The following is a 24605-nucleotide window of genomic DNA, read 5'->3' as shown; positions in this document are numbered from 1 at the left end:
AAGGAGGAGTTTTGCTGAAAACAAAAGTGTAATTGTGTTATTCGGAAGGGGTCGCAACGAAACATTTGGAAACGGGGCGCATCCCTGAGAGCGATACCCCGCTAATGCCCAACACCGCACGAAGAGGAGCAAACAAGGGTAGGAGGCGTGAATAATACATACAGCTAAATAAAACATTTAAAAAGAAAACAGCAGAGAACGGTAAATCCGGCGTCACCGACGGCGTCCTCCTGCCGACCGCCACCCCACCCGTGACATCCTGAACCTCGTTAATCGTTTACTGGTATTGATGGTGTAATTTGGCATAGCCAAGATTCCTTTAGAGTCCGGCCGAAGCCGGTGCCTCGAAGCAGCAACCCCTCCCTGGCACTGCCACCGTGGGGGGACCCACGCGGCCCTTCTGCGGGGACACGCGGCCGTGGGGGCCGGGAAGGAGGGAGGGGAAAGGCCGGCGGGGCTCGGAAGCCCCCCGCGGCTGTGCGGGCCGCTGACCGGGCTGAGCGCCCGCGGGCCGCGACCTCCGCTCCGCTCCACGCGTGTCCGGCGCCGCGCCGCGCCGCGCCACGCCGCTCCGCTCCGCTCCGCCCCGCCCCGCGCCCAACGCGGCATCACCAATGGGAAGGCGCGAAGAGGCCGGCGGCGCCTTTTATTGGCTGCCGCCTTTGCATATATTATCGGGCGGCGGCGGCGGCGCCCGCGGAGCGCGGCGGGACCCGGCGCGGGGCCGGCAGCGGCAGCCGGAGCCCGATCGCGGCGGCGGGCGCGGGATGTTGGCGGGGCCGCCGGGGGCCGCCTGCCCGCCCGGCCATGGGGCGGCCGGGAGGAGGCGGTGGCGGGGCAGGGCCCGGGGCCGCTGAGGCGGAGCGGAGCGGGACGGGGCGGAGAGGCGACCGGTGCCCCGCCGGCGCTGAGCCGGAGCCTGGGGTAAGTTTGCGGGGTCGGGGATGGGACGGGTCGGGGGGGTGAGGAGACGTGGGGACCCCGCCGGTGGGTGGGATGGCGGGCGGGAAGGGGAAGGAGCGGTGCGGGGGGAGCCGCGGCCCCGCACGGCGGAGATGCCGGGTACGGCCGTGCGCGACGGGGGAGACGCGGCTCGGTCGCCGCTGGCTCGCTCGGTGACCTTGGGCAAGTTGCATCCCTGCTCCGGGCTGGCTTCGCAGCCGCCCCGGTGAGGACGGAGGTAGAGGAAGGCAAGGAGCCCTTCCCGGGCGGAAGCCACCCGAGTGCGGGGTCCGGGGGGGCTGCGACCGGCCCGGTGGAACCGGGTGCTGGCAGGCTACCGGGGTAAATAAGCTGCCCGGGAGGCAGGAAAGCCGCTGCTCCTTGTCCAGCGTGCCCTGCTCCGAGAGACGCGCCAGTGTGAGATGCCCTGGGACCGCAGGGACTGGGGGAGATGCCCCCTGAAATGCTCAAACATTTACTTTACTGTTGGGCATATAAAAATCAACAGGAGAGGTCTCCTATCCCCCCTGCTGCAACGCAGGGCCCCGCTGCCACCGGCTCTCCCGCCGGAGCACCGGGCCGAGGCGAGGAGCGGGTGACCTGTCGGAAAATGTTTGCTCACCTCGAACGCTGCGTGCGGTTCCCAGCGCGGTGCTGGTGACAGCAGCCTCCGGGAGAGGGGGGTCCCCGGCTGCCAGGCTCAATTCCCTTCATTAAACACTAATTTTTTTTTTCAGTAGGAAACCAAACTCTGGATCTTTAAAGCACCGGGCTCGAGGGCATCAGCTCTCAGCACAGTAATGCCCACCCTGTCCTGCCCCTTCTTAGGGGGACCCACATGTCGCTGCCCTCCGAGGCTGCCCTGGAGCAGGGCTGGCGGGTACCCGGGCTGCCCCCCGCTGCGGTCCCGAGGCCGGGCAGGGTGAGCCTGGGTGCTGCGGGGCCGGGTGGGACCTGCCGGCAGATGTCAGTGTCCCCTCTCTGTCAGCAGCCAGGAGGGTCCCTACCAGCCCCGGAGATGTTGCAAGGAGCCCCCTGCACTTTTTCCAAGCGGAGCTGGCTTTGGTGGGGGTTCAGTGGCAGTTTTAAGACCTGGGAAGCAGCGGGATGCTTGGAAGGGGGGTGGCCCCATTCCGGCACCCCAAATCTCCTCCTGATTCTCTGCCCAGCACCAGCTACCCACTGCCTTATATACCCTGTGCTGCTAACGCTGAGCTACCGCCGTGCATCACTGCCCACCCGTGACACTTGTCACCTGTGGGAGGGAGCTGTCCTCATCTTGCACTGCCTCCAGCTCCTGCATGAGGCTGGTACTTGGCTTGCTCTGACAGCAGGGTCTGTTGCGGGGGGGAAGGAGCCGTCCTCTCCAGGGAGGGGGCTGCTCTTCCCCAGCTCTCGTGTGCAGGGATGCTCTTCCCCGGCCCCAGAGACCCGTCTGCAGGGATGCTTCGGGCTGAGAGCTCAGCACGAGGCGGGGGAAGCCGGCGCTGCGGTGCTGGGGGGGGAGTTGTGTTTTGCACGTTGCTCTTTTAAGAGGCTTTCTGCCTGTGGGTGTGAAAGTCTCGGGTGAGCAAAGCCAGAGGGCAGAACACATGGCACTGGTGGGACACGGTGCACGCAGCTGCTATCTCCCCTGATGGCAGCCCAGGCTTCATCTCATTTGATGTCTTATGCAAATCCTTAGCTCCCCGAGTCCTGGGATTTTCTGCTATTTTCCCTTACTCTCAGCTTCGAGTGTCTTGCTCTTAAGGATGTGAAGAAAAGCTAATAAAAGGAACCCAAGCCATCAAGTCTTGCAGCTTTTTAAACCAGTCTTATGAGCTGGGGCCTGGGGGGGAAGGCAGTGACTTAAAGTCACTTAGCAATCGCGACCGAATGGGCTACGGAGGGTGGTTTGCAGGAGCCTGGTGAGAATCGGTTCACAGCCACCATCGTGATCTTTAACACTGCTGCTCCGGCAGGGATGGAAGGCTCCGAGGTGGCTGTCCCCATGCTTGCTGCCCAGAGCCATGTCTCCGCAGGCCGGGTGCCAGGCGGCTGACAGCACCCCGCCGTGCCCACTTTGCCAGCGATTACCGTGCTGCTGTCGCTCCGGCGGTGCCTGGCTTGCTTTCTTAATTACCCCGGCAGATCAATGAGGCCCCGGCGCTTCCTTGGGAGCGTGTGGATGCGAGCCCGGCGCCGCGATGCACCGCGCTGAGAGCTGCTCGGTGCAAACCAGGGCAGAGCAGAGAAGGCAGCGGCGCGGGCAGGGAGAGGCAGGGCTGGGTGCAAGGGAGCTGTGTCCCACGAAGGCCCAAGTGGGGGTTGGTGGCTCTGGAGCAAGGGGCTGAGCATCCTGCAGGATTGAGCCCTTTGGGATTGTCTGTCATGGGCAAGAGGTGCCCTGGGCGCCTGCGTGAATTCACATAGGCACGGCTCAGCTGAGTCAATCCACTTCAGAAACTAAACTGCACTTAGCCTCTGCCCAGACTCTTTTAAGTGGCCTTAATTTGATAAAGCTTTCCCACGTTTAATGAGAGAGTGACTCAGTCGCTAAGTTTGACGTTCATTCCCACTAAAAGCCATCCGCAGGGAGCTCGAGACCCGTCCCCATTGCTCCCCGCTCCCGCATGGATGCGCCTTTGCTCCCGCCGTGCCCCAGGGACCAGCCCCCCATGGCTGGGCACGTCCCACAGCTCTGCCACCAAGAGCTACCTCTCTGCCTGGCACAGACACTGGGTGCTGCTTTTGCTCTGGCCTTCGGCTCAGCATTTACAGGGGGTAGTGTCAGAGTCTGTCCGGAGTCCCACGGCACCCAGCAAACACTGCATCAGCCGGGGCAGAGCCCTCCTGAACCACCGCAGCCTCTCCCCAGCGCACACTTCCCAGTTTATGTATCTCTAGATCCACTCCCGCAGCATGAAAGGGCAGAAATCAATGTTAATGTCCCTGACAATTAGTTAACGTCTTAATTATCGAACTCAGCCTGATTAGTGGTGGAGTGTGTGGCTCCGGAGATGCCGTCAGCATGGAAGCAAGCAGGACCTCAGCATAACTCTGTAGGATGTTGCCGCTGTCACCATCAGCTCCAAGGGCAGTAGAGAAAGGCTTTTGCAGCTCACCCGAGCTGCTTGCCAGGCATTTGAGCGTCCCCGTCCACACCTTGCACCATCCTGCCTCGGTCTCTCGAGCCGTTTTGGATGAAGACACCCACCGCAGAAGCAATCCCGTTGCCAGCTCAAGCCTAAGGGTGGGAAGGCACCTCTAGAAATTGCCACAAGCTATTTATAAGATGCAGCTCGTGACGAGTGACAGTCTGGACCGTGCGTTGGCCGTCACTGGAGGGACACCAGGGTGATGCAGGCTGCGGGGACACGGAGGGCTGCAACAAGATCAGGAGGACTTGGCCAGGGAGAAGGTTGTGGTCCTAGGAAAGTTTGCCAAGAATATTTGCCTTGGCACTCTTCTTCCTTTGCTTTAAGGTTTTTATAGAAGGGGAAAGGGGAAAAAAAAAAAAAATTAACAAGCTGGAAGTTTTCCAACTTTTGTGATGCAAAACCCTAAATAAAAAACAAAAAAAAAGAGTAGTCAGATGCTTCTCATCAAGTCTTCATTCTTTTGGATCAAGGAAAAGTGATTAGAAAGTTATTTCCAGCTCTAGTAATAAGGAGGATGCTGGTGTGAGCAGGCGGAGGTGCACCCCAATAAGCATTGCCCCCAACCCTACAGAGCAGCGGCAGCAGCCCCCCCAGCAAAACCACAGCCCCCACATAAACACAGCTGTGTGGACTAAAGACTATATGGAGCTATAGCAATTTCTGCATGTACTTATTTTATATAACCCCTGATCGCTAGGAGCAAATAAATTAGCCCAGCTAACGATGGTGCAGGAAAGCTGCTCCTCGGGGATAAGCTCGCCACGGAACTCGGCACAGCCCCGGTGCAGGCTCTCCTGCCCGCGGTGGCTTGCCCGTTCCTGCCTGACTTGGTGCTTCAAGTTTCTGTTGGCAAGGATGCTCGCGTGCGTCAGCGCCCGTCCCCAAGCAAGAGCCCGGCTCAGAGGTGCCAGCGCTCACGGTGTAAATAAGAGGCAGGTGTAAGCAAGAGCTCATTTAGCAGCGCTGGAAACTTTGCTGCTTTAAGGGACTCTGCACAGCAGGAGGGGACCTTCGTTGGATTTGCACCAGCCAAGCGCTAGAAATATCCAATTCTGACTATTTTTGCTGCTCTGCAGTAAAACATGAGATGGCCACAAGGAAACAGCCCATGCTCAGCCCTGAATCTCAGAACAAGCTCCCCAGAACAAGGCATCACAGCAGGCTGAAATGGTTTCTTGCTGGTCTGGGGACCATAGCCTCATAGAAGAGGTGGCCCAAGGTGGCTCCATCCCTAAAATTTGTCCCCACAATGGTCACCCAGAAGAGGTTTGCTGCCTGGAGCTGCGATGCTGGGAGGGGAGGTGGGAGAGAGGGTTTGGAGGGGAAGGAGAGCACGGGGAGCCCCTCTCGGGGAAGGCACGTGGGGGTGACCCCATGGTGGTGGTGGCAAGGGGCTGGTCAGTGCTGGTGGGAAGGTGTTAGCACCCAGGATGGTTTGCTGGAGGAGACGGTGCTCTGCCTGGTTCCCCCCCAAAAAATCCATGCCGTGCTTTGAATCAAAGGAAGGATGCTCCCACGTCCTCCTGATTTACACCAGGAAAGCCTCGGGGAGGGCAGCGGGGTGACCGGTGTGAGACTGTCCATACCGGTCTGCGGTGGTGTGGTGATGGATGAGGCCAGTCTCCCACGATGCTTGTGGAAAAGCGTCCCCTTGGCTGTATAGACCTGGGCAGAGGGAGAGGGGACCACCTCGGCTGGGGTGCTCAGGAGCCACCTAAAAGCCACAGACGATGACAGGGGACGAGGAGATCAGCCATGCCAAGCCCGTTCGTGGTGCAACAGGCAGGCTACCTAGCGCGCCGGCTATCTAAGCAAGGTGTTTTGCTGGCACAGCCATATTTAATGCGACAAGCAGTGCGTTTCCACGAGCGGGGTTTAGAAAGATGCTGTTCAAGGAGTGCTTTCGCCTCGGCTTCTCGGCCGAGAACCGGAGTGCTGCTTTCCTCCCTGCTATATGGGAGAGGGACCAAGTCACGGAGGGCTTAGCCTGTGGTCAGCATCTAAACCATCCATAGGGTTTGCTGCCAGGCCCTGGTGCCCACCATGCCCTCCCCAGCACGGCAGCTTGTCCCGGCTCCCCGTGTCATCCCATGGAGCGCAGCAGCAGGACCCACGGCGGCAGGGCAGCGGGGAGCCGGGAGGGTTTAATCCTGATCCTCACATGTTCCTTCGGTCCCCAGGCCACCTCAATTTTAATTGCATCTGTGGATATTCCTGGGGAGGAGAGCAAGGTGCTTGCCTGCTTCAGACATCCTGGCTGCCTGCTTTCCCCTGGCCCAGCTTTGGTTGCAGGCAGGGAAGCGGGCAGGGAATCAGGCAGGGAGGATTTTGGAGCAGCTGAGGTGCCTCAGCTGCTCAGCCATCACCGACACGTGGCAGCGCACGAGCAGCTCCGTGAGCAGCCAGCGTCAGGTCCCGCCACGTTTCAGGGAGGGGGGATGCCCCCTCCAACACTCGAGGCGCAGAGTGAGGAAACCAGCCTGACACTGCCGGTCCCAAACCCCCTGCCCGCCCCGGCACGGGGGCCCGTTCATTCGGGTCAGGATTTGTCGTGGCCGTGGGGAGACTCCACGTGCCAGGAGCAGGAGGCAAGGACTGGGCATTATGCAGCTGCCTGCAAGGCTGGGAGAAACCAGGGTGACATGCAGAAGGATAGGGGGGGACAGAAAAAACCCTGCCTGCTGCTCCTGCCCGCCCCTGCCTGCGCCCCAACCCGGTGATGCGAAAATCTCAGCTTTTTTTTAAAATTAACAGGGCCCCGGCCTCGAGGGCTGAGCGAGAAGCTGAGAAAGCGTAATCAAAGTGCACCCTTAAGGGTTTAAAAATAGAAGAGAGGGAGGAAAAAAAATTAAAAAAAATAATAATACGTGTTAAAACGCGATGATTCATCTGGCAAAGCCCCGTTCGGGAGAGCGCAGGGCTGGTGTGCGCAGGGCAGGGGCGAGTGTTTGGGCTCCCGGCCCCCACCAGGCACCTTCCCCATGGCCTGGGGGAATAAAATCACCTCCCCTGGAAGCACTGCGGTGATGGGGTCCCTATTTTTAGGCAAACAACCTGCTGCCTGGCAGGACGCCTCGCCTCGCCCCAGCTCTGCCGGACCTTGCAGCTCCCCGTCTCCCACCTTCACTTGCAAATTCAGGCTCTGGCTCTGGGGCCGCTGCTCCCAGCAAAGCTCCCTCTGTGCTCCCGCAGATACTGCCCCACTGAGACCAGAAAGGTCTGGTCTTAAGATAAATATGATTGCGTTCAAAACACCAATGTGATCAGCCCAGCCAGCCTTGGAGTAGACCTCCATCCATCCATCCATCCATCCATCCATCCATCCATCCACTCATCATCTCAGCCACCGGCAGGATGCAAAGGAAGGTCTAACATCAACTGCATGCGGCTCAACCCATACCTTCAGAAGCTCATTTTTTCCAGTTCCCAATGCTTATTATTTTTTAGCCCCCCCTAAAAGAAGCTGCACATCCTCATGACGGGCATCCCCAAAGTGCAGGGTGCAGAGGCAGCCCACCAACCCCACCACACCCTGTAGCAGCGAGCTTGGCTCACGGGGCTGATGCACAGCAGAGAAGAACATAAAAAAACCCCAGAAATTTCTCAGACAGGCACTAGCCAGCAGCATTTAACTTCAGCAGCAACCAGCACCCCTAACCCCATGAACTCCTACCTCCTGCGGCACCACCGGTCCGTGCCCAACATACGGCTCTCCCCGGAGCTCGCCTTTCCCTTCGTCAGCATCCCCAAAGCAAATCCCCCCTTCCCTTAACTTGTGGTGGCACCTGATTTATATCCACGCCGAATTGGCCCCACCTGGCCCCTCGCCCCGTGCCGCCGGCCTCACGGGCTCCCCGCTTTGTGCGGTGCCGTTGCAGGGCAGGGCTGTCCCGGAGGATCGCCGCCGGGTGAGAGAATGAAGAAGCCGGCCGGGCGGCAGCAGGATGGGGCGGCAGGACCTCCCACGCGCTGACGGGCCCCCGCCGATGCTCCCGTGGCCGCTGGCCCTCCTGGCCCTGAGCGTGTGCTGCCGCTGGGGGGTGGCCAGCGAGGCAGGTGGCACGGTGGCCCAGCAGCATGCTGCCGCCGCGACCCCTTCCTCCTCTTCCTCATCATCCTCCTCTTCCTCCGGCCGGGCACCCCTCGACTGGCTCCTCACCGACCGGGGACCCTTCTACCGAGCCCAGGAGTACGTGGATTTCATGGAGCGCTACCGGCAGGGTTTCACCACCAGGTACAGGATCTACAGGTGAGAGGCAGCGCCGGGGGCCAGCCCTTCGGCAGGCACCCGGGGAGGGAGCTGTGGTGGGGAGGGGGAGCTGCGGGGGGCACGGCGGAGCAGAGACGGACCTGCTTTAATCCACACGAGCAGACCCCTGCGTGTGGGAGGAGGCTGCCCATCGGGAGAGACAGCGGGTGGGTGTATGTGAGGTGCTGCTTTTCCTGGGAGTATAACTGCAGCCCCCCCAAGATGCTCGTGGCATGGCTGGGATGGGCTCCGGACAGGATTGGCCCCGAGCCGGGAGTGATTTGGTGCGCAGGTCGAGATGGGTGGGAGGCACGGAGGGATGTCCCTTTGTCCTTTTGCCGTGCACAAAGACACCTCTGTGCCGAGTTACTGAGCCTGCCTGGACTGCCAGCCATCCGGGGCTGGGATGCTGCTGGGGCTCACGAAAAGCCCCCCTGACTGACCCCCTGGCACGTCCCCGGTGCCGTCACCCCACAGACTGCGGCAGTGGGATGTTACATGCGTGGGGGCCAACGCTGGAGTGGGTTCCTTGCCAGTAGAGAACCAGGTTCAGCAGCAGTAGGGTCCACTGACCCCAGCAAAGGGCCACCCCGTGCCAGCCAGCGTGGGAAACCCACTCCACTGCCTCCCGGTGCTAATTGGGGCTGTCACCTCCTGCTAACGAGCCCTTTTCCCTTCCTCTCCTCGCTGGTGCCAAACCCTGGGGGTTTCCAGCAGCGGAGCAAAGCCCGGCCGCTGCCTTCCCGGGGGAGCTGACGTGGGTGCCGGGACGGCAGCCTCGTTACGCAGCCCGGCACCCCCAGAGAGCTCCTCTCCCCCCTTTCCTATGCCATGCCGAGGGACCCGCGTCCTCCGGGGATGCTGCCGGTGACGGTGGTGGGACAGGAAGGAGCAGCCGGAGAGACAGCGGCTGGCTCACGCCTCCTCCGAGGCGGAGAACTCGCTAACGGCCTTCGGGGCTCGTTTTGCCTGTGGGATGGGTTGGAGGGGGGGGACTGGCTCCTGGCCCCCCAGCCCCACATGCCCCAGCACCCAGGGAGCGTGCGTGCCCCCCAGCAGCATCCCCCCCCAGCACCTCACCCCCAACATGCCACTTTCTGGGCCCAAAAATCATGATAGGAGGCAACCCGGCACCCACCCAGCCCCTTGGCTGCTTTGTACCCATCCACTCCTCCCTCCTCCTCGTCCTCCTCCTCCTCTCCCTCCTTTCCCAACCAGCCCTAATTAAACTGTCTGAAAGCCGCCGCCTGGTTTTAATTAGAGCAAAATGCCAAAGATTAGGCTGAAATCGGCTGCTGGTTGTTTACGGGGTAGTTCCAGGCGGCAGCAGGCTGGCGGCTCCCCCCCAGGGCTGGGCGATGGCCGGGGAGGGGGGGGACATTCACAGCCTTCAGGGCTACCACCACCAACCCCACCACATCCCATCTCCTCCAGCTTCCTACAAAACGCTGCCGATAGTTAAAACCATGAAACCCCCAGATGTCGGCTTTTCACCCGGATCCGTAGGCGTGGGGATGGAGGATGGATGAGGCCCATCCAGCCCAGCGGGCTGGAAAGGCTCTGGCCCTGCCCTGGGCTGTAATTAATGCCCGCCGGAGGTGTCTGATTAATCAATGTCAGGCATCTCCGCTGCTTGTAGCTCGTTATCGCCATCGATGGCTTAGGGAGGGACCGATGCTTTCGTCCCGCTTGGATCTAGAGCTGGCGAGCGCCCGCAGCGGGTCCTTCACCTCCGCCGCGGCGATGGGGAGGTCGGGATGGTCCCAACCGGAGCTTTTCCACCTCCTGGTCCCCTGCCCCAAGGTGGAAATTGGGGACAGCAGAGAGGACAGTGTGCATGTGGCATTGCCGGACTGGCTTCGAACCCCCTCCCCACCGCTGCTCTCCTCCTGCAGAGAGTTTGCTCGTTGGAAGGTGAATAATTTGGCTTTGGAGAGGAAAGACTTCTTCAGCCTGCCGCTTCCCCTGGCCCCCGAATTCATCCGCAACATCCGTCTGCTGGGACGCCGGCCCAGCCGCCAGCAGATCACCGACAGCCTCATCAAAAAATATGGGACCCATTTCTTGCTCGCCGCCACGCTGGGAGGTGAGTGCTGGTGGGGGCTCGCTCCCCGCGCGCTCCCCTTGCACAAGGCAGCGTGCAAAGGAGGGAGGGCGGGAGAAGCAGCACCGCAGGAGAATTACGGCCAAGAAGGGGAATGGGGAGAGCCCAGCAGCCCCCCCCCCAAAAGCCTTGCGTGTCCCCCCCTCCCAGGAGAGGAGTCCCTGACTATTTTCGTGGACAAGCGCAAGCTGAGCCGGAGGGCAGAGCCCGCCGGGGGGGCCGGGAACAGCTCGGGGGTCTCGCTGGAGACCCTGCACCAGCTGGCAGCCTCCTACTTCATCGACCGGGAGAGCACGTTGCGCCGGCTCCACCACATCCAGATCGCCACGGCCGCCATCAAGGTAGGTGAGGGGGCGAGGGAGAGGGCAGCGCGGGGAGACAGCATCGCGCCCCGGGGAGGGGAGAGGGCGGGGGAGAGCAGGCAAAGTTAGCGCATCTGCGGTATTTATGGGAAATTGGGCACGCTAACGAAGGCACATTTTTCAGCGGGCTGCAGGCAGGGCTGCCGCCTGTCAACAAGCCAATTAGCAGGCAATTAGTTCTCCTCTCCAAGCATCGCGGAGCGGGGCACGGCAAGCCTGGCCAGGGGTTATCTGCAGCATTTTTGGCGGGGTGGCACATGCCCCTGGGTCCCCTCCTGTGCCCCTGATCACCTGCGGGTCCCCCCCTTAGGTGACCGAAACACGGACGGGGCCACTCGGCTGCAGCAACTACGACAACCTGGACTCGGTGAGCTCCGTCCTGGTGCAGAGCCCCGAGAACAAAGTGCAGCTCCAAGGTAGGACCAGGCTGGTGGGGACGTGGTGATGGACGAGTGCCACCGCGGGATTGCTTGCGGGCGCGCAGGGGGGCCGCAGGGGAGGATGCTGGCTCGAGATGCTGCTTTTAATTTAAGGGCTGGGGAGGAGGGGGGATGAAAATAATCAAAGCAGGGCACGAGGAGGTTGTTGCTCGTCTGCCAAAAGGAGCAGAGATCGATGCAGCGCCCAGACAAGCGGCTCCACAGCAAATTGATATGAAAATCACGTGAGGGTGGGAGCCCAGGGAGGGGGAAGGCTCACTCCCTCCTTACCCGGGCGATGTTTTCGAGGGGCTCCACGCGTGCCCTGATGCTCTCGGGGCTGCCTCCCGCTCGCAGGGCTGCAGACGGTGCTCCCCTCCTACCTGCGGGAGCGGTTCGTGGCGGCCGCCCTCAGCTACGTCGCCTGCAGCTCGGCCGGGGAGCTGGTGTGCCACCGGAGCGACTGCCGCTGCCAGTGCCAGCCCGCCTTCCCCCGCTGCAACTGCCCCGAGGCTGACGTCCAGGCGCTGGAGAGCAGCCTGGCCCAGCTCCAGCGAGCCTGGGAGAGCCACCACGGCCAGTTCGAGGAGTCAGGTGAGGCTGGGGAGACCCCACCAAGCATCCCCCTCCGTGCACCCTCTCCTCTGGGAGCAGCCCAGGCTGGGCGGTGGGGCTCCAGGGCAGGACCCAGGGTGGTCATCTCACCATGAAGACCTGAGAGCCCAGTTGGAAGGAGGTGGGACCAGCCCTACCTTCGCCGCTCGCCCTTCTGGGTCTGCTGACGCCGTTTCTCTCCCCCCGCAGAGGAATTTCAGGCTTTGGTGAAAAGGCTGCCCGGGGACCGTTTCCTGAACAGGACGACCATCTCCCACTTCTGGGCCATGGACCTGGATGTCCAGCATCGCTACCAGCAGCTGGGCACCAGCCTGAAGCTGCTTTCCAGGAAAACCCACCGGCTCATCCGGCGGCTTTTCAACCTCAGCAAACTCTGCCACCGGCAACCTCGCTTCAAACTGCCGAAGGAGAGGTAGGGTGCCACGGCATCCCCGTCCCACGCCGGGGACACTGCTCAGAGCCCCGAGGGGGGCTCAGACCCACGGCCCACCTCCCCGTGGCTGGGACTGGAGGAGCTCCCGCCTTGCTGGAGGGATGCCCAGGGGCGAGCAGGCAGCGGGGGCAGCCGTGCCACCCTGGGATGTTGCCTTGAGAGGTTGGGTCTAAGCCTGGAGGTGGAAAATGGGGCTTCATGGGGGGCCCACCAGTGGAAAATGAACAGAAGGTGGGCAGCTCTTCCATCCCTAGGGAAAGTTGGTCGCACCCATAAAGATGCCACGTAACCATCTCTCCTCCTGCGTCTCTTCTCCACCAGGTCCCTCCCTTACTGGTGGAGCCGCGCGCAGTCGCTCCTGTACTGCAGCGAGACCACTGTGCCCGGGACCTTCCTGGAAGAAAGCCACAGCTGCACGTGTCCCTCCGACCAGCCCTCCTGCCAGGGGACCATACCGTGTGCCTTGGGCGAGGGGCCAGCCTGCGCCAGCTGCGCCGAGGACAACAGCACCCGCTGCGGGACCTGCAACCACGGCTATGTGCTCACCCAGGGCTTCTGCCGCCCTGAGGTGGCCGACTCGCTGGAGCACTACCTGGGGCTGGAGACGGACCTGCAGGACTTGGAGCTCAAGTATCTCCTGCAGAAACGGGACAGCCGCATCGAGGTGCACTCCATCTTCATCAGCAACGACATGCGCCTTGGGAGCTGGTTTGACCCCTCCTGGAGGAAACGCATGCTCTTGACCCTGAAGAGCAACAAGTACAAGCCTGGGCTGGTTCACGTGATGTTGGCCCTCTCTCTGCAGATCTGCCTCACCAAGAACAGCACGCTGGAGCCCGTCATGGCCATCTACGTCAACCCCTTCGGGGGAAGCCACTCAGAGAGCTGGTTCATGCCCGTCAATGAGGGCAGCTTTCCAGACTGGGAAAGGACTAACGTAGATGCCTCTGCCCAGTGCCAAAACTGGACGCTCACCTTGGGCAACAAGTGGAAGACCTTCTTTGAAACGGTCCACGTCTACTTGCGGAGCCGCATCAAGTCTCTGGATGACAGCTCCAACGAGACGATCTACTATGAACCCTTGGAGATGGCAGATCCCTCTAAGAACCTGGGCTACATGAAAATCAACAGCTTGCAAGTCTTCGGCTACAGCCTGCCCTTCGAACCAGACGCTATTCGTGACCTGATCCTTCAGCTGGACTACCCCTACACACAGGGCTCCCAGGACTCAGCCATGCTCCAGCTGCTGGAGATCAGGGACCGGGTCAACAGGTTGTCACCCCCTGGCAAAACCCGCCTTGACCTCTTCACTTGCTTGCTCCGCCACAGGCTCAAGTTGGCCAACAACGAGGTGGCGAGGATCCAGTCCTCCTTGAGGGCCTTCAATGCCAAGCTGCCCAACGCGGTGGAGCAGGAGACGGGCAAACTGTGCAGCTAACGGCTGGGGCTGCTCAGATCTTGGAGCCAGGAGAAAGGACTCCCCAGGGGCGTGGGGAAAAAAATAACCACCCTAAAAAAATGAAATCAAGGCCTTACCTTAGTGCCAACCGCGTGCTTCCACGGTACACCCAGCAACCGGCCAAAGAGACGCAGGGCTTGAGCGGATGGAGGACGCCAGCGGGACTACGGAGGAGGGATGGCTCGTGCAGCGCAGACTGGCTCCGAGCGCGGGGGCGATGCCAGCACGGCTGCCCCGCGGCACTGCTTTTCCTGGTGCATCGGTGGCTGGGGGGACGTGCCGATGGCCAGGGGGGATGTGGCTCAGCCAGAGGCAGCTGCTGGCCCCACCGGAGCAGATGCTCAACCCACCATGAGGATCCTCCAGCATCGGTCTCCTCGGCGCCCCAACTTTTGTAGTCTTTTTAAGAGAGGTTTCTACCGGCGTCTTCGCTTCTGCATCCCTCGCGACCCTTCCTGCGGCCGTGCCCTCGCGCAGGGCACGGGGGGAACATCGCTGCAGGCCTCCGAGATGCAGCAGATCTCTCCCGGTGCCTCTCCACGAGCATCTCGTGCCCGTCGAGGCATCATCACCCTTTGTATGGGAAGGGCCTGGCACCTGCCCCATGGACGCTGCTGTCACGGACACTGGCGGAGACCTCTGGGCTGCAATTCCTTACAAAAAAAAACCCAAAACCTAAAAGAAAAGAAAGAAAGAAAAAGAAAAAAAAAAGTTTTATTTATGTATTTATTTGTTTTGTTTGGGAGGGGTTTTTTTTAAGCCTATTTATTCGGGGAGGGTCATTTCTTGTCGGTGGCTCCAGCCAAGAGACATCTTAGTAAAATGTATCTGTTTAATATATTTTTTAAAAAATGCCTTTTTTGAGCAAAAGAGCAACCAAAAACAACCGAGAGAAAAAAAAAGAAAAAAAGAACAGTTACTGTCATCTCTGGCCCTGGCTTTTCCCTTGCCGTGTGGCAGGAGGGGATGGCGAGGAGGCTCCTGCGCGTGCCCGGCCGCCGCGTCCTCCCCGTGTCTCTGCACCGTCCTGCTCTCTGGATTTTAGCCGAGCCTCCCGAGGAGGGGAGATGCCACCACACGGGCTGGCCATCTGTCTCCTGTCCACGTCTTCATTAACTCAGAGGGACAGGGCTCCGAGGCGGATTGTTAAGACCATCAGACGTGGAGGTAGGGAGGGATCCTGCCCACACCTGGAGCCGGCAGCTCCTGCCTGCTTCCCCCGGCTCTCACTTTTGCTCCCGGTGGGGTGCCTGGAGCAGATGCGACACATCCCTGAGCTGGTGGGAAGGACCCACGTGGCACCAGCCGCATCTCATGTCCAACCTCCTCCTGGTCCCATGTAAACATCCACCATGCCCCAGGGTGAGCAGTGCCATGGCTCGGTCGCCCGCTGTGGCACGTACCACCTCTTTGGGCATGTCAAGCATGGCCCTTGGGAGGTTCACTTGATGTCCCTTAACTCTGGTATGGGAAGAGACAGGGGATATCTGACCCCCAGCCACCCTTTCTGGCCAGTTACAATGGTACAGACAGGTATGACAGTCATCTCTGTGTCCTAGCTCCATTGCTTGGTCCATGTATGTAGGTTGCTCCGTACTTCTGGTATCCTTGTTGACCTCCTCAAGGCCTTCTCATTCATCACCCCTTTAAAAAGGGCCCCAAACCAAGTGCAACCCATCCTGGACACCTCCCTCTGCTACACCCAGTGCAGACATCAAGGGGCAGTGGGTTTCCATGAGGCCAGCATCTCCAGCACCCGCTCAGCTCAGCCCGGCCAGCCGGGGCGAAGAGCCAGGCGGTGGGGACAGGCAAGCTGGCAGCTGACGGCTCGGCGGAGCCGGGCTCCCCTCCCTCCCTCCCCGGTGCTGCTGCTGCCGCGCTCAGCGCCTGACCAGAATATCAAGCAGCGTCGCTGCCCGGCTGTCGGATGGAAATGCTGGGTGTCCAGACAAGCAGAGCTCACTGCCTCGGCAGCTGCCCTCGTTTCTTGGCTGAGGACAGGCTAGAGAGAAGAAGGAGCCCACCCTGCAACCCGCAGCATCCCCAAAGCAGGGAGCGCGGGCAGAGGGGATGGGCAGGGTGCAGGGAAAAGGAGACGGGAGGTTAAAAAAGAAAAAAGAAAAAAAAAAAGTGTATCGGTGTACAGATCTGAGTCTGCTTCCTAATTCTCCCTGGCTGGCAAAGCTTGCCTGCTTGGATGCTGCAAAAGCGGTGGTAACCCAAACTCATCCATCCTGCTTCTGTCACCTGGTTGTTCCCCCTGCTCCTCCATCCTCGGGTTGGACAGACAAAGAGATAAGCAGGAGGAAAATAACACCAGGAGAGATAAAGAGATAAGCGAGAGGAAAATAAAACAGGGATAGATAAACCGTGCTTGCTATTTATATTCCCTGTCTAATCTATCAATCCATCAGGCCGGCTATTGTGGTTATAGCATCCCTCAATCTGTCACCTGGACTTCTCCATACATCTGCCTTCCGTCGCCCACATCTCCTCCCTTGTCTCCCAGTCCTAAAGGGAAAAAAAAAAAAATCAGGTAATTAAACACACCAGGAGAAAACAAGAAGTCAAAGCCATCACCTCGGCTCCCCGGGGGAAGGCGGCAGACATCTGCCTGGGGATGAGGAGGGTACGGGCGGCAGGGCCGGCAGTGCTGCTGCTCCTGAGCAGGCAGGGCTACCGAGAGGCAGGGCTGCCAGGAGGCTTCCCAGCTAGAAAGACCATTTTGGCTTTCACTACACATCTTTCCAGGCCACCACATCACTTCTTCTCCCCATCGTCACGTGGGCCATGCGTCAGGCTAACGTTCCTCAGCTCCATCCTCTGTCTCCCTCAGACAGAGCATTTCCTACCATGCTTTTCGGCACCCTTAACCAGTCACACATCCTCAAGCCACCTGAAGATGAACGCCAGAGCCGTCGAGACGTCTGGCAGCATCTCGAGGAGCCGCTGGCCAAGACATGATGGAGCAGCTTCCACCCGGCGGGGGGCTGACGCCGGGCTTCTCCGCCTCGGTGCTGGATCCAGAGGCAGGCAGGCGATGCCCTGAGACTAACAGTCCCATGTGCAGGGACGGGGGTGGATGAAGGCCGTTTACTTTCAATTTAATGCAAAAAAGAAAAAAAAAAAAAGGCAAAAAGGGGCAGGCAGGCAGCTGGAGGGATGCGCACCAACTCTTTTGCATCCTTGACTTTTGCCCCCCATGCTGGCAGGCAGAGCGGCGCCGGAACCTCCCCTCCCCACAGCCTCCCAACAAAATTTCATCCTGTATTGCCCAAAAGCACCGACTTTGGCCCAAATCGCCGATTCCCGTCAGGAACGAGGCCATGGGCGGCATTCCCAGCCCGGCAGCCGGCACCACACCTCTCAGCAAAGCAGCCCCTCGGGCAACGCAGGGGCCAGCAGACGAGGAGGGACAGCAACGCCGAGAGCATCCCTGGCCACCGGCTCCCCTCCTCTCTGACCAAGCGGAGGAAAAGACAGGGGTGGTTTCCTGAATTTTGCTGATAAATTGCTGTATTTTGGGAGAGAACCACTTCCACTTTTTTTTTGGGGTAAGTGGGTGAGTTAGAGAAAGAGCAGCAGCAGCACCGGGATGGACAGGAGGGGACTGCCAGGCTGCATGTTAATCTCGGGTGGAAGCAGCCAGGTCTTCCCATCCCTGTTCAGCAATTAAAGCGCTCGATGGAGGTTATTAAGAAGACAAGGTTAATAACTGGGGGTCAGCCTTTGATTACCTTGCAGCGCTTTTCCCTGCAAAGAACGCCGACACCAGCGGGGCTGGCTGGAGAGTCGCTGCCGTCCACGGAGCTGGCAGGATCTGGCCTCCGGATGCAAAAAGCCACGTTCCACCCTGCCAGGCCTCCCTGAACCAGGAATTCGGCGTCAAACCCATTAGGTTTTAAAAACTGGTGTGTTTGGGGCCCTCCTTACCTCTGCACTGGTTTGCAAGCCCCTGCATTTATTCACCTTACACAGCTCCTCCCTGCAGCCAGAAAGCTGCCTCTTAAATAACAAGCTGAGCCCCTCGCTTGCTTGATTGCAGCCGCTCCGGTTCCCTCTGGACACGTTTATTTAGCAGCTCTGTCATGGAAAAGGAGGCCGGGGAAAGCCCGGGCTGTTTCTCCCCCAGCCCCGGCAGCAGGATGGGGTTATCCACGCTCTCCCCCAGCGTGCCTGCTCACGGCTCCCAGGTGCGGGTCGGTCCCACCTCCATCTCCCGGCCCTGAGACAGTCGGTGATGGGCTGTGATGGGCTACACCTGAACCGAACAGCTCACAGCTCCTACACTCTTCTTCCCCTCCCGTGTTTTCACCCCTTTTCCGGCTGAGCCTCCAGCCCTGCGTGCCATGAGGTGCAGCCTTTGGCCTCATGGCCAAGAGCATCTCCACATCAGGCTGTGCCGAAATAGCAAGGAGAGTTTTGCCATGAAGAGCCGGGATGGAGAGAGGCGCTAGGGCTAAATCTGCATCCCTGCCTGCATCCCTGCCTACATCCCTGCTCCAGCCTGCCTCAGTTTCCCCCCTCATAGCTCCCAGCTGATGCTGCGTCAGCCTGGGAGAAAAGCGCAGGATGGCACGGGGGGTAAAACATCCCCGGGGAGGAGGGAGGGCTGGGAGGGCTCCAGAAAACACACTTTGCTGCCAGATACTCTTTTTCTTTGCATGCGAACAGCACACCGGTGCAGATTTCACTTGAAATTCACCCCGCGGTCTCTGCCCTCTTGGTTCAGGCTGCAGGACGGGCAAGAAGTGGAAATCAGATGTTTCGCTTGGCAGGAGGCTTCACGCTGAGCATTTTGCTCAGGGCTCCTCCGGCTTCGTTAGCTGCACAAAACCACCAGGCAGCTGCCCAGCAGAGCTCTTCTGCTGTTTGACAGCGTTTCTGGGGGAGGCAGGCGAGGGCAAGCCGCCCGCGGACCCCTCCGCCCCAGCACGGGGCTGCTCCGGCTTCTTCCTTATAACACGGTTTCGCCGCAGGAACCAGAGATGCTCCCAGGCACGCGTGGGATTGCCACTTACTCTCCCAACTAACCAAGCAGACCGTAGGATGCGATCCCTGGGAAACCAGGATCCCCAGGTCGGGTAGTGCTGGGAGCTGCTCTGCCAACACAAGCCCACGGAGATTTGTCATCGTCCCCTTCCCACCCCAGGCTCATGGTGGGGGGGTTCATCACCAGCCCCCCCTTGCTTCCCCCTGCCTCTCCAAAGCCCGGCAACATCTGCGTAGCCAAGAGGCAAGCCAAAACCTCACCTCTCTTTCAGCCTCATCTTTTTTTTACCCTCCCCCCCCTTCTCCTGACAAGCTCAGAAGTGCAGTCAAGGTGGCAAATTAGCGCCAGAGCCTCGTTAATTGGCAGGCAGGAGCCTTCTCCTGCTGTTTGGGTTGTCATCAGCTGCTTCAGCACATTTTCAGTTTCTCTGTTTCGGTCTGTTTTCTCCCTTCGCTGACGGTGGGCTGGGTTTTTCCTCCCTGCTCCGTCTCTCTGCCGTCTCTTTCAAAGCTGTCGAGGGCTCTCATCCTCCCACGCCGCGCTCCCTGGGGCTCCCTCTCCGGAGAGGATTTACAGGGCCTGCGGTAAATAGCCACTTCTTAGAGAGCACGGGGGGACGATTTACAGCCTCTTGAAATGATGACAACCTCGGCTTCTTCCTCCCTCCTCCTCCTCCTCCTCAGCCTCCTGCTGCGGCCTCTGGAGAAGGCTGCAAAGGGCAGGCAGGGAGGAGGCAGGAGGAGGTTGCTGCCAGCCCAGGCGTGCGGGAGAGGTCCCAGCCACCCTCCTGTGTCCCCCCCAGGAGCTTAGTGAGGAGCTGGGATGATCCAAGCTGGTAGGGACCACAGGAGGCTCCAGCCCCAGTTCCTTGGCTCCCTTCTTCCCTCCCCACCGACTCCTCCATAAGCGAAGATGGAGAACCATAACCTCACCCACCCAACCCCACCACCTGCACCAGCCCTTGACCTCCCTGAGGGCCCCCCAGCTGCTCCCAGCTCTCAAGGAGAACCTGAAGACCTCTTTAGATACCATCAAATACCATCTCTTGACAGCATCCCATTCTGCAAGCGGAGAAACTCGCAGGGGAGCGGGGATGCCGATGGCAAATTGCTTTCTCCTCCTCGATCTCAAGGCTGGGAGCCACTGCTGCCGGCAGCGGTACCCTCGTCCATTAAACACTGGTGCCCTGTCCCGCGGTGCCACCGCAGCCGGTGTAAATCAGCAGCGCCGGGGCCGGGGGCATCGCTGATTCACGGCCAGGAGCCCGGCTGGAGGACTTACCTCATCGGGCCGGACCCTGACCCCCCCAGCCCGGCTGCCCCCGGGTCCCAGGGGACCTCTCGGCTCTGCTGCTGGACCGGGGGTTGCAACGGTCGGTGAATTTTGGAGGGATCTCCCTGGAGGGCAAAGATTTGTAAAAAAAAAAAAAAAAAACCAACAGACAAAGCTGCGAGCCAGACCTTTCGCTCCCGATACGCGTGCCGGGAGCAGAGCCCAACTGAATGGAAAGAAAGAAAGGAGAGAGATTAGTCAAATTATTTTTAAAGGTGCTGTCCCAGCCTACAGGCAGCCTCTGCTCCACGTGAGGATACGCAAACCCTCCCAGTCGATCTGCCTCAAAATCAGCGGAGGTTACTACATCGGTCGCCACCTTCCAGCTTTTCCCTTAATACGATTCCCTGCGATGGTTCCTTGCCCTTTCCTTGCCCCTGGCATTACTGATCCGTTCAGGGAGATGGGAATTGAAGGAGAACAGGATCTCAGGGACCTTTTTCTCCACGTGTAGCCTACTTCATCACTGGGAAAGCCCACGCCACCGAGGATTTATCTCCCACATTGTTTTCCCAAACTAGTTTCTATGATTGTTTCACTGACATAACAGTAAAAAAATACGGCATATAAAGCACCCCAAACGTCCAAGGACGTGAAATACTATAAATCCCAGGAGGCTGCTGGGAGAAGAGCGATGCTGGGATCCTGCCTGCTCCATCCAAGCCATCTCCTCGTCGGCCGTAAATCAGGGGGCTCCCCCGAAGCCCATGAAACTCAGTTAAAAAGAGATTTCCTTCTCTCCTGAGCCTCGGCAGTGGTGTTGGGAGCAGTGCTCTCAGAAAGGCTCCTGGGGGAACAGAATCACTGATTACCCAAATTAGTTTCTAATAGCTTTTATCTCCTAATTTCTACTTTGTCAAGTACTAAAATCCATTAATAATCAAGAGACCATGTGGAAAAACATTTAACATCCCAGCTGCCAAGAGCTCCCACCCTGTCACAAAAAGTTAAAGGAGAGGGGAAAAAAAGAGAATTATTATTACTATTCTTTTTTAATCTTAAACCCAGGGCTCCAGATAAACCATCATCTGCGTTTGCTGATTAGCAGGATGATTGGACAAATCCACACATGAAGCTGTAGATGCTGCACCTTCCACCTTGCTCCTCTCCAGCCCTTGCCAGATAAAGGTTCCTCAGGCAGCCACGGGGCTCCTTTCTAGAAGGGACCAAAGGCTGGTGGCCAAGGCTTGTGGCACGTGCCACAGGTCCTGCCCGTACCTGGTGGCTCCCGTCTAAATGAAGGCAGGATGCTGCCTGCCATGAGATGGCCGCAAGCGACAGGTCCTCCATGGGCTGAGGTTGGGTTGGACCATTTCCACCCCAGGGCTGGTCCTTTCCACTCTCGAATAGCTCTGCCAAAATACTGCAGCCCTTCAGACCCGCCCTGCTTCAGCCTCTCAACTTTATTTATTCCTTATCTTTGCCTCGTAAAGCCGGCCTTGGCCCTCCGGCCACGCCAGGCCACAGCTCTCCCTGCTCGGGTGGGAAATCCGCCCTCACCTTGCTTCCATTTGCATCAGCTGCCGCCCCGCACCGCAACATTGCCCCTCTCTTAATCACCTGTTTGAACAGTTTAATAGGCTTCTAATAAAATATTGCATTTCTAAAGCACCCCCATGATGGAATAAATCCCTCCGGCATCCCCGGAAGGATGCACGCAACTGCTGTATGGCATCGCCCGTGGCTTTCCCTCCATGTCTGGGATGCTTCTCCATGTCCCTTCCCCAGCAGCAGCATCCTGGAGAGAGGAGGAAAATAAAACCCCGCATCCAACCCGGAGGTTGTTGCCTGAGCAACGGCGGCGGTGGGCGCAGGGATCCAGAGGTGAGCTTCAGACACGATTGCCGGAGGGTTCAGGGCACCCTTCGGGGAAAAAAAGCGGGAGCGAGGAAGGAATCGGGATGTTGCAGCTCGAATCGATGGCTGCGGTACCTGCGGGGAGCGGGGGGGAGGCGCGGGCAGGCGGAGCGGGGGGTCAGTGGCTGCGGCATCCTGCATCCCAGCTGGGCGGGGGTGACGCTGGGTGGGCACATTCCCAGTATCAGGGTGGATGGGGACAACCTCCTTTAAAGAATGCTCTTGTCCAACATGTCCTGGCCTCACCGCATATTTCTCCCTTCTTCTCTTGCCGAGGGGATGGTGGCCTGAAGGACGGAAGGGAAATTTTTTACTTTGCAGTTTAACCATTGTCCCAAGGCAGGATCGAGAGCTAATGACCCAGTATAGCAAACCCAGTATCCCCATAGAACCAGCAAGTCCTCATCCCCACATGACTGGGAGTCCGTCAGTCTGTCCGAGGCTAGCTGGTCACATGCAAACCCTGTCCTGACCTCCTGCGGCTCGAGCCAGCTCTGGTTAAGCCGCTGGCCTCGCAGAGATGAGCAATGGCACCGTCCTGTGGGGACCACCTTGGCGCTGGACCATTGCTAGACAGGATCCGGTCTTCGTTAGGACATCAGTCCCTGAGTGACCGTGCATGGGGCATCACCGCCACCACGCACTTTTTATTCCACCCCTTTTCCCGCTCTCAGCGAGGCCCAAAGTCTGGTTATGGATTTGTTTGCGTTTTGCTGTTGGCTAAAGCATCGCTAAAAAGCCGCTGTGATGTTGGCTCAGGAGCCGCGGGCTTTGGGCGCTCGCAAGCCATAAATTGACAGCCGCGCTGTGTGCAAATCTGTACACGGGGTTAATGGACCCATGGCAATCCCTGCCCCAGGGAATGTGACAGGCCAGTATCCCTAGGGATGCTCAGCATCCTCCCGGAGCCACCTGCCTGCGCAGGCTTTCTGCAGCCCCTTGCAAAACGGCCGGTGCCCACCGAGTGTCAGGGGCTGCTCCAGCATCCACATCACCTCCTAATTGCAGGGAGGTGGGATGCTGGGATGGGATCTGGTGCCACGGATGCTTTCCAGGGGTTTGCTCCTAACCAAGAGATTTAGTTGCTGGGGGGGTGTAAGTAAGGTCACAAACCAAAAATATATCCAGACACATACAGTACATAAAACTACAGTCTGTTTCCCCTCTAATTGGTAATAAATGTAAATGTTTAGTTATGCCTGGCTTGGGAGCTATGAAAAACACATCTGGCTGGCTGGTTTTTCTGCCTGCCATCTGTAGCCGAAACGAAAGGCGAGAGTGCGTGCGTCTGTGCGCACCTGAGGAAGGCGACAGCGGGAGAAGAGGGAGCGGGAGCAGGAACGGAGAAGAAGAAGGAGGAGGATTGCCGGAGAGGGGAAAGTCGGTGCTGAAGGGCGGTTTCTGCCCAAAGCTTTCCCCGGCTCGTGGGGACCTCCAGGTTCTGCATCCCTGCTGGGTCCTTTGCTCCCCTCCTGGGTAATGCAAGCCGCAGAGGAAGGAGCTGCTGACGCAGTATTCCTGCGTGCGCCGCTGGGGGAAACAAAGCCGGCGAGCCCCTGGAGGTCTCCTCCCGGCCATTAATTACCATTAACCAGAAGCTCTGATTTGATCAAACCTAGAGTGGTGTCTGCGCATCCCTCCACCCCACACACAGAGCTTATGGCTGAAACGGTCAGACCACGGCTGGCAAGGAGGGGATGCTGTTTCCCCCTCTGCTCCTGTCCCAGACCCATCCCCAGGTCCATAACACCCAACCTGCAGCACCATCCCCACCAGTTAAAGACTGGGAGGAAACCACTGACCCAAGGAAGCAAATACAGCCTCAGCTCAGAAAACTTTCTCGACCCCAGGTCCCCAGGGCTGGGGAAGGTGGGAGAGGCAAAAAGCTAACACGCAGAGAAAATCACGTTTGCAGCAGGATTAAGGGTAGGGGGAGGCGTAGGTTCCCCCTCCCCACCGCACCTCCCAAGCTATGGTTTCCAGCCCTCACCCAGCAGCAGCTCCAGCCCCATGGCAATGCCACCATCACCGTCCCCGCTGGACCCACACCTGGCCCAGCCCAGCTGGGGCCCTGGGAACCCAGCAGCCTTCCTCCTCCTCCTCCTCCTCTGCCCGCCCGGTTCACTCTTATTCTGACAGCACCGCCTCTTACTTTGAAGGAGGTTTTTTCTTGGAGAATGAGCTTCGTTTTCTAGACCGTCCCCAAAGAGCCTGCGAGTACTCGCTCTCGTCCCTCCCCCTGCCTTGATCAAGGCTGAAGGCTGAAATCCAAGCGCATTGATCAAAGCGGCTTCTTCGGGTGAGATTTACTGGCGAGGAAAAGCAACAGTTGTGGAGGAGCTGGTCCAAGGGGGCGGCGGTTTCTCGCCGGGAACAAGACGATAGCTGGGGGTAGGAGGTGCGAAGGACTTCACGGTGCCCAGGATAGCAAAGAAAAGGGATTTTCACTGACGGGTGAGGTTGGAGGCTGCTCCTGAAACATTTGGGATTGAGTAGCAGGCAGGTGTCCTACTTCTGAGCTCTCCCAGGGAAAGACGCAGCTTTACATACGACTGGGACAGAGATCAGTGATGCCTGGGCACAGCGTGCCGTGAACAAGGTCTTTTGCTTTGAGAAAAAAGCCTCCTGTTCCTAGAGGGCAGCTTGAAACCAGCCCAGGCTCCACAAAACCCCTTGAAGAGCTGCGGGCTGGCAAGCCCA

The 24605-nt window shown here is 59.3% G+C and overlaps 1 protein-coding gene across 1 annotated transcript; it reads left to right on the top strand.

The window, feature by feature from the left end:
* The first annotated feature begins 8068 nt into the window (after window positions 1-8068).
* On the top strand, window positions 8069-14551 carry BRINP2 (BMP/retinoic acid inducible neural specific 2). The gene is made up of 7 exons (XM_075157013.1): window positions 8069-8331; window positions 10227-10417; window positions 10586-10776; window positions 11108-11213; window positions 11574-11810; window positions 12021-12243; window positions 12586-14551. Exons 1-7 carry the CDS (start codon window positions 8069-8071, stop codon window positions 13700-13702), a joined length of 2328 nt encoding a protein of 775 aa, XP_075013114.1. The 3' UTR covers window positions 13703-14551.
* The last annotated feature ends 10054 nt before the right edge of the window (window positions 14552-24605 follow it).

Source organism: Calonectris borealis, chromosome 8, assembly GCF_964195595.1.
Source record: "Calonectris borealis chromosome 8, bCalBor7.hap1.2, whole genome shotgun sequence".
Lineage (NCBI taxonomy): Eukaryota > Metazoa > Chordata > Aves > Procellariiformes > Procellariidae > Calonectris > Calonectris borealis.
The sequence above is the reverse complement of the archived record's forward strand: the minus strand, read 5'-3'. Positions and strand labels throughout refer to the sequence as shown.